This window comes from Oncorhynchus tshawytscha, unplaced genomic scaffold, assembly GCF_018296145.1.
Source record: "Oncorhynchus tshawytscha isolate Ot180627B unplaced genomic scaffold, Otsh_v2.0 Un_scaffold_17_pilon_pilon, whole genome shotgun sequence".
Taxonomy (NCBI): domain Eukaryota; kingdom Metazoa; phylum Chordata; class Actinopteri; order Salmoniformes; family Salmonidae; genus Oncorhynchus; species Oncorhynchus tshawytscha.
Window position 1 is genome coordinate 1,036,338 of NW_024609830.1, and position 13,777 is coordinate 1,050,114.

Here is a 13,777-nt window from a genome sequence, read left to right on the forward strand (position 1 = left end):
GAGAACTACCACTCACACAGTCTGTGATGTGACACACGAGAACTACCACTCACACAGTCTGTAATGTGACACAAGAGAGAGGAACAGGGAATGTGTAGGCAGACGGGGAGAGAGGGATAGTGAGTTTGGCATGAGACCGTACTGCGTTGTGAGATGGTCCTCTCAGAGCATCCTCTGCACCAGTTTCTATTTACACATCAATATGGTGCCATAGGGACTGTGTAGGCACACACACACACACACACACACACACACACACACACACACACACACACACACACACACACACACACACACACACACACACACACACACACACACACACACACACACACCGTAGCACAGCTGCCCCTCTGTGGTTGGTGCCTCAGTGTGTGTATGTGGTAGTGTGATATACACTGAGTGTACAAAACATTACCAGGTGAAAGCTACCAACCCTTATGTCACTTGTTAAATCCACGTCTATCAGTGTAGATTGAGGGGAAGAGACAGGTTAAAGAAGGAGTTTTAAGCCCTAAGACATGGATTGTGTGTGTGCCATTCAGAGGGCGAATGGGCAAGTTAAAATATTTAATTGCCTTTGAACGGAGTATGGTAGTAGGTGCCTGGCGCACCGGTTTGTGTTAAGAACTGTATCACAGTTTCCCGTGTGTATCAAAAATGATCCACCACCCAAAGGACATCCAGACACCTTGGCACAACTTTGGGTAGCATTGGAGTCAATATGGGCCAGCATCCCTGTGGAATGCATGTAGAGTCCATGCCCCGACGAATTGAGGCTGTTCTGAGGGCAAAGGGGGTGCAACTCAATATTAGGAAGATGTTCTGAATGTTTGTACACTCAGTATATATCTCCTGTGTGTTTGTCACTGAATATAACATGCTGCAGATGTCATTTCTAATATTACACATACTGGGTTCTAATTTTAATGTCAAAGAAGGAGAGGCTTCACCTTTGCTCCAAAACCCTGTTAGAATAATTAACACAACTGTAGACTGTTTTACAATGATGACATTACTTAAATACAACAGTGAACATTTCTGCATCTCGAATCTTTCATTTTTCTCTGAGAGTGGCCCACCACCATAGCCATATAGGCTTGGTTCAGGCGGCGTTCTCCATTCACAAACAGAGTCTGCTGATGCTTCTGGGGGATTCCTGTTCAGATTGATGTTCTCTTACTTCAAAAGACTTTCCTTACGCTTTTGGGCGCACAGACAGCTGCACACACATACACACTTCCAAAGCACCTCACTTTACTTCAAAGAGTTGATACCAAAATCTGAAGTAACACATTCACCCCCAAACATGACAAATGAAAGAGAGCAGTCACACAGTCACACGGTCACACACCCATCAACATTACTTGGTTTACCTCACAACTCATTATTGTTCCCCTTGGACTCAGTCTGGGGTTCAAAACAGCCTTTCTAAAATGCTTATGTTGAAATACGTACGGTGCCTTTGTTATTGATTGTGAAGATTTCTGTTTTTTTTAACTTACGAGAGCCACAGTTCTTCTGACCAGACAGCATGGTATTACTCACAAATGACACTTTCCAAAATAACTATTCAGAGGCTCCACTCAAAACAAATTCAGTGTGATGCGTATCATTTCTTTTAAGATGTAGTCTTCAAGCTTGTCACGTAGAGAATTATCATGCCAATACTGTAAAAAAACAGTGTTATTTATCTAGGATTATCTTGCATAAAAATGTTGTTTTACACTATCTCTCAAAGCGCTTTCAATTGTATAGCTTCCACATCCACTTTCAATATAGCACCCATCTGGGTGATGCACAACTTCCATTTTGAGGCATACTGTCCCACCATCAGCTATCACCGCTCAATAACCTACCAATAACAAATACCTTGCATTAAATGGGTCTCAAACGGCACAAGAAACTTCAAAATATACATTAAATTAAATGTCTTAAATTCCAGAGATTCCTTAACTAATTAAGTTATATTAGTATTATAAATATGTTATAGCACATTTTTAATTGTAAAGTATTAAGAGCATATTAAGGTTAAGTGTGATGGATACATATTTGATATTTACAGCATATATATTTCTTAGTCTCAGATGTTTCATTTAAAGTCATTTCATTCTAATTATGATATTTGCTTCTATATTTTGTAATGTTTCATATTAAGGTTTTTCAAATGTGGAATTTATTAATTTATAGCAAATTGTTGAAATCTACCAAGAAGTAAGTAACATTAAGCATCAATAATCACCCTAAATACATTTACATTTATAGCTATTTTATTCTTTGATCATATTTAACAAACATTTCTGATTCCCTTTGGAATATTTTTATAGTCATATTTGTCCAAATACTGCTTATCAGTAATAAGAAATCTATTCATATTTATATGAATAAAAATTATATCATATCAAGTAATTGTTATCTAGACCAACATTTTTTGACAGAAAAACACAAGTTATTTTTGGTTGAAACATGTCAGTGTGCCATCGATTAGATTTTAGATTTTATTTCAAAGTATTCACACAATGTTCCAATGTTATCTCAAGTAAATCTCTTACTCTCTAAGGATAACCGTATGCCCCGTGTTCTCTTTGTCATGCATCTGTATGTTGGCGGGTGTAATTTAGCTGGGTGTTTCCGGTGGAGGAAAGTTGAGGTTTTTCGTCCGTTTACAGAGCAAAATGCAGAACGCTGACAGGGGACTTTATACAAAGACAATGGAAAGGTGCTGAATGGCACTCGCTGCTCAGAGATATTCAACCCCTTGTGAAGGCCAATGGACATTTTATATAAAAAGCCCTAGAAAGTGGCTTTCTACTGCCCTTCTGCATTAGCTCAATGAACGTAGTCGTGGAAACCATCACAACCTCACTGTATTTGATTTGACTCTCTTTATGTATAATACAGGGCCTTCAGAAAGTATTCACATCACATGTTGTTGTGTTACAGCCTAAATTCAAAATGGATTCAAGTAAGATGTTTTGTCACTGTCCTACATACAATACCCAATAAAGTCTAAGTGTAATTGTGTTTTTTGACATTTTTACAAATTAATTAAAAATGAAAGTCTGAAATGTCTTGAGTCAAGTATACAACCCATTTGTTATGGCAAGCCTAAATAAGTTAATGAGTACAAATTTGCTTAAGAAAGTCACATAATAAGTTGCATGGACTCACTCTGTACAATAATAGTGTTTAACATGATTTTTGAATGACTACCTCATCTCTGTACCCCACACATATAATTATCTGTAAGGTCCCTCAGCCGAGCAGTGAATTTCAAATACAGATTCCACCACAAAGACCAGGAAGGGTTTCCAAGTATTGACTCATGGGTGTGAATACTTACAGTTGAAGTCGGAAGTTTACATACACTTAGTTTGCAGTCATTAAAACTCGTTTTTAAACTGCTCCACAAATTTCTTGTTAACAAACTATAGTTTTGCCAAGTCCGTGAGGACATCTACTTTGTGCATGACACAAGTAATTTTTCCAACATTTGTTTACAGACAGATTATTTCACTTATAATTCACTGTATAATAATAATTCCTGTGGGTCAGAAGTTTACATACGCTAAGTTGACTGTGCCTTTAAACAGCTTGGAAAAGTCCATAAAATGATGTCAGGGCTTTAGAAGCTTCTGATCGGCTAATTGACATCATTTGAGTCAATTGGAGGTGTACCTGTGGATGTATTTCAAGGCCTACCTTCAAACACAGTGCCTCTGCTTGACATCATGGGAAAATCAAAATAAATCAGCCAAGACCTCAGAAAAAATTGTAGACCTCCACAAGACTGGTTCATCCTTGGGAGCAATTTCCAAATGCCTGAAGGTACCATGTTCATCTGTACAAACAATAGTATGCAAGTATAAATACCATGGGACCACGCAGCCACTTCACAAAATAGATGGCATCATGAGCAAGTAAAATTATGTGGATATATTGAGGCAACATCTCAAGACATCAGTCAGGAAGTTAAAGCTTGGTCACAGATGGGTCTTCCAAATGGACAATGACCCCAAGCATACTTCCAAAGTTGTGGCAAAATGGCTTAAAGTCAAGGTATTGGAGTGGCCATCACAAAGCCCTGACCTCAATCCTATAGAAAATTTGTGGGCAGAACTGAAAAAGTGTGTACGAGCAAGGAGGCCTACAAACCTGACTCAGTTACACCAGCTCTGTCAGGAGGAATGGGCCAAAATTCACCCAACTTATTGTGGGAAACTTGTGGAAGGCTACCTGAAACGTTTGATCAAAGTTAAACAATTTAAAGGCAATACTACCAAATACTAATTGAGTGTATGTAAAACTTCTGACCCACTGGGAATGTGATGAAAGAAATGAAAGCTGAAATAAATAATTATCTCTACTATTATTCTGATATTTCACACTCTTAAAATGAAGTGGTGATCCTAACTGACCTAAGACAGGGAATTTTTATTAGGATTAAATGTCATGAAGTTTGAAAAACTGAGTTTAAATGTATTTGGCTAAGGTGTATGTAAACTTCCGACTTCAACTAGAAGATATTTCTGTATTGCATTTCCCCCAAAATTGCTAGAATTTCTAAAAACATATTTTCACGTTGTCAATATGGGATATTGTGTGTCTGTGTGAAAAATTATATTTAATCCATTTGGAATTTAGGTTGTAACACAACCAAATGTGGAATAAGTCAGGGGTTATGAATTTATTTATTTTTTAATTAACCTTTATTTAAGGCAAGTCAGTTAAGAACAAATTCTTATTTACAATGATGGCCTACCAAACGACAAAAGGCCTCCTACAGGGATGGAGGCTGGGATTAAAAATAAGAAATAAATATCGGACAAAACACACGTCACAACAAGAGACAACACAACACTACATAAAGAGAGACCTAAGGCAGCAACACATGACAACAACATGGTAGCAGCACAAAACAAACACAAAATACCTGAAGTTGGAGACTTTTATCTCCCTCACCAACTTTAAACATCAGCTGTCTGAGCAGCTAACCGATCGCTGCAGCTGTACATAGTCCATCGGTAAATAGCCCACCCAATTTACCTACCTCATCCCCATACTGTTTTATTTTATTTACCTTTCTGCTCTTTTGCACACCAGTATCTCTACCTGCACATGACCATCTGATCATTTATCACTCCAGTGTTAATCTGCTAAATTGTAATTATTCACTCCTATGGCCTATTTATTGCCTACCTCCTCATGCCTTTTGCACACAATGTATATAGATAATTTTTTTCTTTCTACTATGTTATTGACTTGTTTATTGTTTATTGTTTACTCCATGTGTAACTCTGTGTTGTTGTCTGTTCACACTGCTATGCTTTATCTTGGCCAGGTCGCAGTTGCAAATGAGAACTTGTTCTCAACTAGCCTACCTGGTTAAATAAAGGTGAAATAAATCAAATAAAAATAAAAAACATAGTACAAACGTTATTGGGCCCAGACAACAGCACAAAGGGCAAGAAGGTAGAGACAACAATACAACACGCAAAGCAGCCACAACTGTCAGTAAGAGTGTCCATGACTGAGTCTTTGAATGAAGAGATTGAGATAAAACTGTCCAATTTGAGTGTTTGTTGTAGCTCGTTCCAGTCGCTAGCTGCAGCGAACTGAAAAGAGGAGCGACCCAGGGATGTGTGTGCTTTGGGGACCTTTAACAGAATATGACTGACAGAACGGGTGTTTTATGAGGAGTATATATCTCAGATAGGGGAGAGTGAGGGCTAAGAAGGTTTTATAAATAAGCATCAACCAGTGGGTCTTGCGACGGGTATACAGAGATGACCAGTTTACAGAGGAGTATAGAGTGCAGTGATGTGTCCTATAAGGAGCATTGGTGGCAAATCTGATGGCCAAATGGTAAAGAACATCTAGCCGTTCGAGAGCACCCTTACCTGCAGATCTATAAATTATGTCTCTGTAATCTAGCATGGGTAGGATGGTCATCTGAATCAGGGTTAGTTTGGCAGCTGGGGGGAAAGAGGAGCAATTATGATAGAGGAAACCAAGTCTAGATTTAACTTTAGCCTGCAGCTTTGATATGTGCTGAGAGAAGGACAGTGCACCGTCTAGACATACTCCAAAGGACTTGTATGTCGGGGCGGCTAATGCAATCCAGTTGTAGCCTAGGTGATTTCTGATGCTCATTGACAGAGAGGGAAGATGATGAGGGAGGGGAATAGAGATTATATGTGTATCTGTGGACTAGTGTTGCATAACATTTATCTCTCTAGTATTCTTGCTATCCCCACTTTCCCTCTCTCCTTACCAGTCACTTCTCTCTCACTCACTGTTACTCTCATCTTCTATTATCTCTCTCTCCCGCTTTTCTTTCTTAATTTAGATCAGTAATTCCCTCTCTTTTCTATATCTGGCCTATAGTTGGTTCGGCTAAAGAGATCAGGGATGGGATGAGGGGGGACTGAGAACTCATGTAAGTAACTGTCGAGACCATATCATCATTTACTACACTGAGGGGAGATTGAAAAGTCAAGTAAAGGTTGAGAACAGTAACATGGATCCACCTGCCATCCCTTGACGAGCTGCTGTTTGTTAGTGTGTAGGATGTTCCAGGCCCATAGTGCCGTAGCAGACACTACCATGGTGACTAGTCAGAGGAGACAGAAGTGTAAGAGGTCATGTTATATTAGCTAGCTGCCATCGCTCCTCATCCGCTCCAGCAATACCACCACTGGTGCTATCAACAGATGTGAAGGAGGCTGGGTAAATGACGGCTCTGATGAAGTTGGAGCCAGGTTAGCTGTTAGCCAGGTTAGCAGTTAGCCAGGTTAGCAGTTAGCCAGGTTAGCAGTTAGCCAGGTTAGCTGTTAGCCAGGTTAGCTGTTGATCTTAACTAGATGGGTAGGGCTGCCTGGGGGAGAGATGCCTGTAACAGTTAAAGATAGGGCTGCTGTGCACATCATAGAATATCACTGACTGGTTTAGGTGATGGAGATCTATAGATATATTTGAGAGAGAGATTTATCTAGAGGCCTGTGGTCTGTGTAGGTGGAGAGATATGAGAATAAAGGACACATAGAGGAAATCGACCAATATCAGCAATGTGGCTTCAGAATAAGATGAAGAAAGAGAATAGAGAGATAGAGGGTGAGTTTGAGAGATAGGGACCGAGATGGAAACACAGTTTGCTGTGGCAGTTGCAAATTATTCCTAAGTGTTTTCAATCATCAATGATCTAATGTGGAGATGAGTCCACATCCCACACCATATGTTGTCTATGATATTGCTGATCCTCATACAGCCCTGCAGTACATACTGGTCCTCAATCCCAAATGAATGGAAAAGATAGAAACATACATGTGTGTATGTGCGTCAACGGTGAAAGGTTGTGGGTCAGGTTGGTTTCCTGTTGTTTGAGGTTGAGAATCAGAACTGAGAGAGAAAAAAACAGAGACCACTGACACTCTCTCTCTCTCTTGCTCTCTCTCTATACAGTTTTGCAGGCAGTCACTCTACTTGTTTCATCTACCCACCCATCCATTCTGTCTATCCACTTTCCCATTAACATTCTCACACAATTAGTCAGTTTTCATGAAGTGTTGTTCAGTTGTTTTACTGCATATAGACAATACCATGCATGCAATCTTTAGGGTTATAGTTTGTTACTCTTTTCAGATGTGCAGTTTAGTGTGTATTATATCAGATGTGCAGTATAGTGTGTATTCTATCAGATGTGCAGTATAGTGTGTATTCTATCATATGTGCAGTTTATTGTGTATTCTATCAGATGTGCAGTATAGTGTATATTATATCAGATGTGCAGTATAGTGTGTATTCTATCAGATGTGCAGTATAGTGTGTATTATATCAGATGTGCAGTATAGTGTGTTTTCTATCAGATGTGCAGTATAATGTGTATTATATCAGATGTGCAGTTTAGTGTGTATTATATCAGATGTGCAGTTTAGTGTGTATTATATCAGATGTGCAGTTTAGTGTATTATATCAGATGTGCAGTTTAGTGTGTATTATATCAGATGTGCAGTATAGTGTGTATTATATCAGATGTGCAGTATAGTGTGTATTCTATCAGATGTGCAGGGGGTTTCTCAGTTTCACCGCAGACTGCCCTCTCTTACGGCCTCTGGGAGATTCCTGTGGCACCTGAAAAGAGGGCACAAACACTTGACACACTGACACACACACATTTCACACAATTAATTGCTGTACTGTAAACACAGGGGATTGTCTCACCGCTTGACAAACTAACTTACACACACAACACAAAGAAAGACAAACACTCTTCCCGAACTCTAAAATCACAACAGAATAGCGTATTTATTTTCATATGTTCTGAATGTAATAATGTATGATTTGTTGAATGATGAGGAGGGGGAAGGAAGAGGGGGGTTGGTGGACATTCCTGGCAGTGTCAACCTAGATGAAAGACTCTATTACTGGCAGCACTATCCTTTATGAGACAGATAGAGAGAGAGGGATGGAGAGAGCGAGAGGTGAGATGAAAGAAGGATAGTCAGAGCAAAAGAGAAGCCAGTTAACCACTTGAAAAGACTGAGGTTGACACCTTCACCTCCTCCTCCTCTCTCCATTCGCAAATATTCCCCCTCTACTGTTGTCTCTTCTGTCTGTCGCTGTGTATTTGATGTCATTCGGTTCATTTTTAACAATGTAAGAAATGCTAATGAGAGGAAATGAGAGGCTAATGAGAGGAAAACAGAATGTTCATTCTTTCACTCTGATTGCAACGTTTGATGACAACCAAGCAAACTGTCTCTTTTTAACAAGCCCATTTTATTGTAGCAAAGCTGCGTGTGTGTGTTTGTGTGTGTGTGTTCATGTGAAGTGTTGTTGATTTGTCAGGGGAATGGTCAAACCTCAGTGGGATAGGTATACTGACATACCTGAACACACACAACGCAGGTGTCACGTAATCAGGTGTCACGTACACAGACCAAAAACCCGTTTTCCACTCCATATTTGTGTGGTCAACCAACTTTCTCAGTCTGATTTTGTGTTAATGTTACCTCTCTGCAGTCTAGGTTTCTCTTTCCCCTTCCTGCCCTCAATTCTCTTTACCATCATCTATATTTCACTTTCTCTTCTCCCCTAAGTCTCCCTAAGTCTCCCTAAGTCTCCCTAAGTCTTCCCTAAGTCTCCCTAAGTCTTCCCTAAGTCTCCCTAAGTCCCCCTAAGTCTCCCTAATTCTCCCCTAAGTCCTCCTAAGTCCTCCTAAGTCCTCCTAAGTCTCCCTAAGTCCCCTAAGTCCCCCTAAGTCTCCCTAAGTCTCCCTAAGTCTCCCTAAGTCTTCCCTAAGTCCCCCTAAGTCTCCCTAAGTCTTCCATAAGTCTTTCCTAAGTCCCCCTAAGTCCCCCTAAGTCTCCCCAAGTCTCCCCAAGTCTCCCTAAGTCTTCTTAAGTCTCCATAAGTCCCCCTAAGTCTCCCCTAAGTCTCCCCTAAGTCTCCCTAAGTCTCCCTAAGTCTCCTTGATAGGCAGTTCTGAATGGGCTCACACTGTAGTTCTGAAAGATCTGGGTTTGGACATTGGCTACATTGGCTCTTCTGGCCAACGTAATCCACAGGTGTTTGTGTTACTGTGAACTGTAATGTGTGTGTTAACTGTATTGTGTTGCTGTTAACTGTAATGTGTGTGAACTGTAATGTGTGTGTTATTGTGTGTGTAGCTCAGATTGAGGTGATTCCCTGTAAGATCTGTGGTGATAAATCATCAGGAGTTCACTATGGAGTCATCACCTGCGAGGGCTGCAAGGTGAGACTGCAGCACTACACACCTGATTTCTCTCTGACCAAGCAGACATAACTAACCGTGTGGTCAGATGACTTATTTCCAGGGATTTCATTGGTTATGTCAATGGTCCTCTCTCCCCCTCAGGGTTTTTTCCGGCGTAGCCAGCTGCCGTCCGTGTCCTACTCCTGTTCCAGACAGAGTAACTGTCCTATAGACAGAGCCAGCCGCAACCGCTGCCAGAGCTGCCGACTGCAGAAGTGTGTGACCCAGGGCATGAGCCGGGATGGTGAGACACGCACACACATAAAAAAAGATGTCTCCTGGTAAAGTATAGGTTGAATAAATACACATTTTTAAATAACTTTACTTAAAAAATATATATTTTATTTAACTTTATATGAGGGTAATTCAACTCATCTCCACCACAAACTGTTTTTGTTTCCTCAGCGGTGAAGTTTGGTCGGATGTCGAAACGTCAGCGGGAGTCTCTGCGTGCCGAGGTGGAGAGACACCGTCAGCAGCAGCAGCAGCAGCATCTCCAGGCAGAGGCCCAGCCCGCCCTGCCCTACCCCAGCAAGGCATGCCGTTTCCGGACACCCCACCTGCTCCAGGCCCCGGCTCCGGCCTACTCCTTCCCTGGAGAGCCAGAGCTGCCACCCTGCCCAACCGATGTGCTCCCCTACCTGGTGTGCTCCCCAGGCGAGTCCCAGGCTCCAGGTCTGGCCTACCAGGGCTCCTGTGTGTCTCCTGGTAGTGGGCACTCAGACGAAAGAGGTAAGGCAGTGGGGTGTCCGGACTCGAAACACATAATCAGACCAGCACTGTTTAATATCTATTACCCCTTCCTCCTTCTCACTCCGTCTTCTTCAGGGTTCGACTCCCGTCAGCCGTCTCCTGACCAGACGATAGGGATGGGAATTAGATCGTATGACCCAGAAGACTCCTACTGCCCTTACCCCCCCTCCCACTCCCTGCTACACATAGAGGAGCTGTGTGACAGTATCGTGCGGTCCCATAGGGACACCAGTCAGTTCAGACTAGAGGAACTACAGGCTCTGAGATGGAAGTTGTTCAGCAGAGAGGAGATCCATGCCTACCAGAGCAAGGTACTGTACCAAAATATCACTGGTTTCTTATAAATCATCAGTCAGTTTCATTAATAAGTTAAAAGAAGTCTGACCCCTGAAATCAAGTTTTTCATTTGATTTTTTATTTGACCTTTATTTAACTTGTAACGGTTTTCTAGTGGTGATGAAGGAGAGTCGGACCAAACTGCAGCGTGTCGATTGCGATCCATGTTTATTTAAACAAACGTAAACACGACTAAACACGAACACTACAAACAATAAACGAAAACCGAAAACAGCCTATACTTGTGTCAACTAACATCAAGACACTCAGGACAATCACCCACGACAAACTCAAAGAATATGGCTGCCTAAATATGGTTCCCAATCAGAGACAACGATAAGCACCTGCCTCTGATTGAGAACCACTCCAGACAGCCATAGACCTTGCTAGACAACCCACTAAGCTAAAATCCCAATACCACCACCAAAACCCCAAGACAAACACACCACAATTACAAAAACCCCATGCCACACCCTGGCCTGACCAAATACATAAAGATAAACACAAAATACTTTGACCAGGGCGTGACAGAACCCCCTAAGGTGCGGACTCCCGAACGCACCTCAAAACAATAGGGAGGGTCCGGGTGGGCGTCTGTCCATGGTGGCGGCTCCGGCGCGGGACGTGGACCCCACTCCTTTAATGTCTTAGTCCCCTCTCCCTTCGTCCCTGGATAGTCCACCCTCGCCGCCGACCATGGCCTAGTAGTCCTCACCCAGAACCCCACTGGACTGAGGAGCAGATCGGGACTGAAGGACAGCTCGGGACCGAGGCAGCTCGGGACTGAGGGGAAGCTCGGGAGTGAGAGAAAGCTCAGGAGTGAGAGAAAGCTCTGAGAGAAAGCTCAGGAGTGAGAGAAAGCTCAGGAGTGAGAGAAAGCTCAGGAGTGAGAGGAAGCTCAGGAGTAAGAGGAAGCTCAGGAGTAAGAGGAAGCTCAGGAGTGAGAGGAAGCTCAGGCAGGTAGATAGATCTACCAGCTCCTGGCTGGCTGGTGGTTTCAGCAGATCCTGGCTGACTGGCAGATCCTGGCTGACTGGCAGATCTGGAAGAGTCTGGTTGACTGGCAGATCTGGAAGAGTCTGGTTGACTGGCAGATCTGGAAGAGTCTGGTTGACTGGCAGATCTGGAAGAGTCTGGTTGACTGGCAGATCTGGAAGAGTCTGGTTGACTGGCAGATCTGGAAGAGTCTGGCTGACTGGCAGATCTGGAAGAGTCTGGCTGACTGGCAGATCTGGAAGTCTGGCTGACTGGCAGATCTGGCGGCGCTGGGCAGACTGGCGGCGCTGGGCAGACTGGCGGCGCTGGGCAGACTAGCGGCGCTGGGCAGACTGGCGATGCTGGGCAGACTGGCGGCGCTGGGCAGACTGGCGGTGCTGGGCAGACTGGCGGTGCTGGGCAGACTGACGACGCTGGGCAGACTGACGATGCTGGGCAGACTGGCGGTGCTGGGCAGACTGGCGGTGCTGGGCCGACTGGCGATGCTGGGCAGACTGGGGGCACTGGCGGCGCTGGGCAGACTGGCGGCACTAGCTGCTCCATATAGGCTGACAGCTCTGGCGGCTTCTTACAGACTGACCGCTCTGGCGGCTCCGTGCTGACTGGCAGCTCCTTGCAGACTGGCAGCTCCTTACAGACTGACAGCTCCGTGCAGACTGACAGCTCCTTGCAGACTGGCAGCTCCTTGCAGACTGGCAGCTCCATGCAGACTGGCAGCTCCATGCAGACTGGCTGCTCTATGCAGACTGACAGCTCTGGCTGCTCCATGCGGACTGACAGCTCTGGCTGCTCCATGTAGACTGACTGCTTCATGCAGAATGGCAGCTCGGGCTGCTTCATGTAGACTGACCGCTCTGGCGGCTCCGTGCTGACTGGCAGCTCCTTGCAGACTGGCAGCTCCTTACAGACTGACAGCTCCGTGCAGACTGGCAGCTCCTTGCAGACTGGCAGCTCCATGCAGACTGGCAGCTCCATGCAGACTGGCTGCTCTATGCAGACTGGCAGCTCCATGCAGACTGGCTGCTCCATGTAGACTGGCTGCTCTATGCAGACTGACAGCTCTGGCTGCTTCATGCAGACTGACAGCTCTGGCTGCTCCATGTAGACTGGCTGCTTCATGCAGACTGGCAGCTCGGGCTGCTTCATGTAGACTGACAGCTCTGGCTGCTCCATGCGGACTGACAGCTCTGGCTGCTCCATGTAGACTGACTGCTTCATGCAGACTGGCAGCTCGGGCTGCTTCATGTAGACTGACAGCTCTGGCTGCTCCATGCAGACTGACAGCTCTGACTGCTCCATGCAGACTGACAGCTCTGGCTGCTTCATGCAGACTGGCAGCTCTGGCTGCGCTGAACAGGCAGGAGACTCCTGCAGCGCTGTGTCGGAGGAAGGCTCTGGCTGCGCTGAACAGGCGGGAGACTCCGGCAGCGCTGGAGATGAGGAAAGCTCTAACAGCGCTAGATAGGCGGGAGACTCCGGCAGCGCAGGAGAGGAGAAAGGCTCCGACAGCGCTGGAGAGGCGAGGCGCACTGTAGGCCTGATGCGTGGTGCTGGTACTGGTGGTACTGGACCGAGGACACGCACAGGAAGCCTGGTGCGGGGAGCTGCTACCGGAGGGCTGGGGTGTGGAGGTGGTACTGGATAGACCGGACCGTGCAGGCGCACTGGAGCTCTTGAGCACCGAGCCTGCCCAACCTTACCTGGCTCGATGCCCACTCTAGCCCGGCCGATACGAGGAGCTGGAATATACCGAACCGGGCTGTGCACCCGCACTGGAGACACCGTGCGCTCCACAGCATAACACGGTGCCTGCCCGGTCTCTCCAGCCCCCCGGTAAGCACAGGGAGTTTGCGCAGGTCTCCTACCTGGCATAGCCATACTCCCTGTAAGCCCCCCAAGAAATTTTTGGGGCTGACT

The 13,777-nt window shown here is 44.7% G+C and overlaps 1 protein-coding gene across 3 annotated transcripts in view; it reads left to right on the forward strand.

The window, feature by feature from the left end:
- The window catches only part of LOC112235371 (nuclear receptor ROR-gamma-like), a 31,151-nt gene that overhangs the window by 10,540 nt on the left and 6,834 nt on the right, over positions 1-13,777 (forward strand). For all 3 annotated transcript variants that reach the window (XM_042319337.1, XM_042319338.1, XM_042319339.1), the window contains 4 exons: positions 9,669-9,754; positions 9,878-10,019; positions 10,181-10,507; positions 10,604-10,839. In XM_042319337.1, the coding sequence (XP_042175271.1) occupies positions 9,669-9,754; positions 9,878-10,019; positions 10,181-10,507; positions 10,604-10,839 (791 nt within the window). The remainder of the gene's footprint in view (positions 1-9,668; positions 9,755-9,877; positions 10,020-10,180; positions 10,508-10,603; positions 10,840-13,777) is intronic.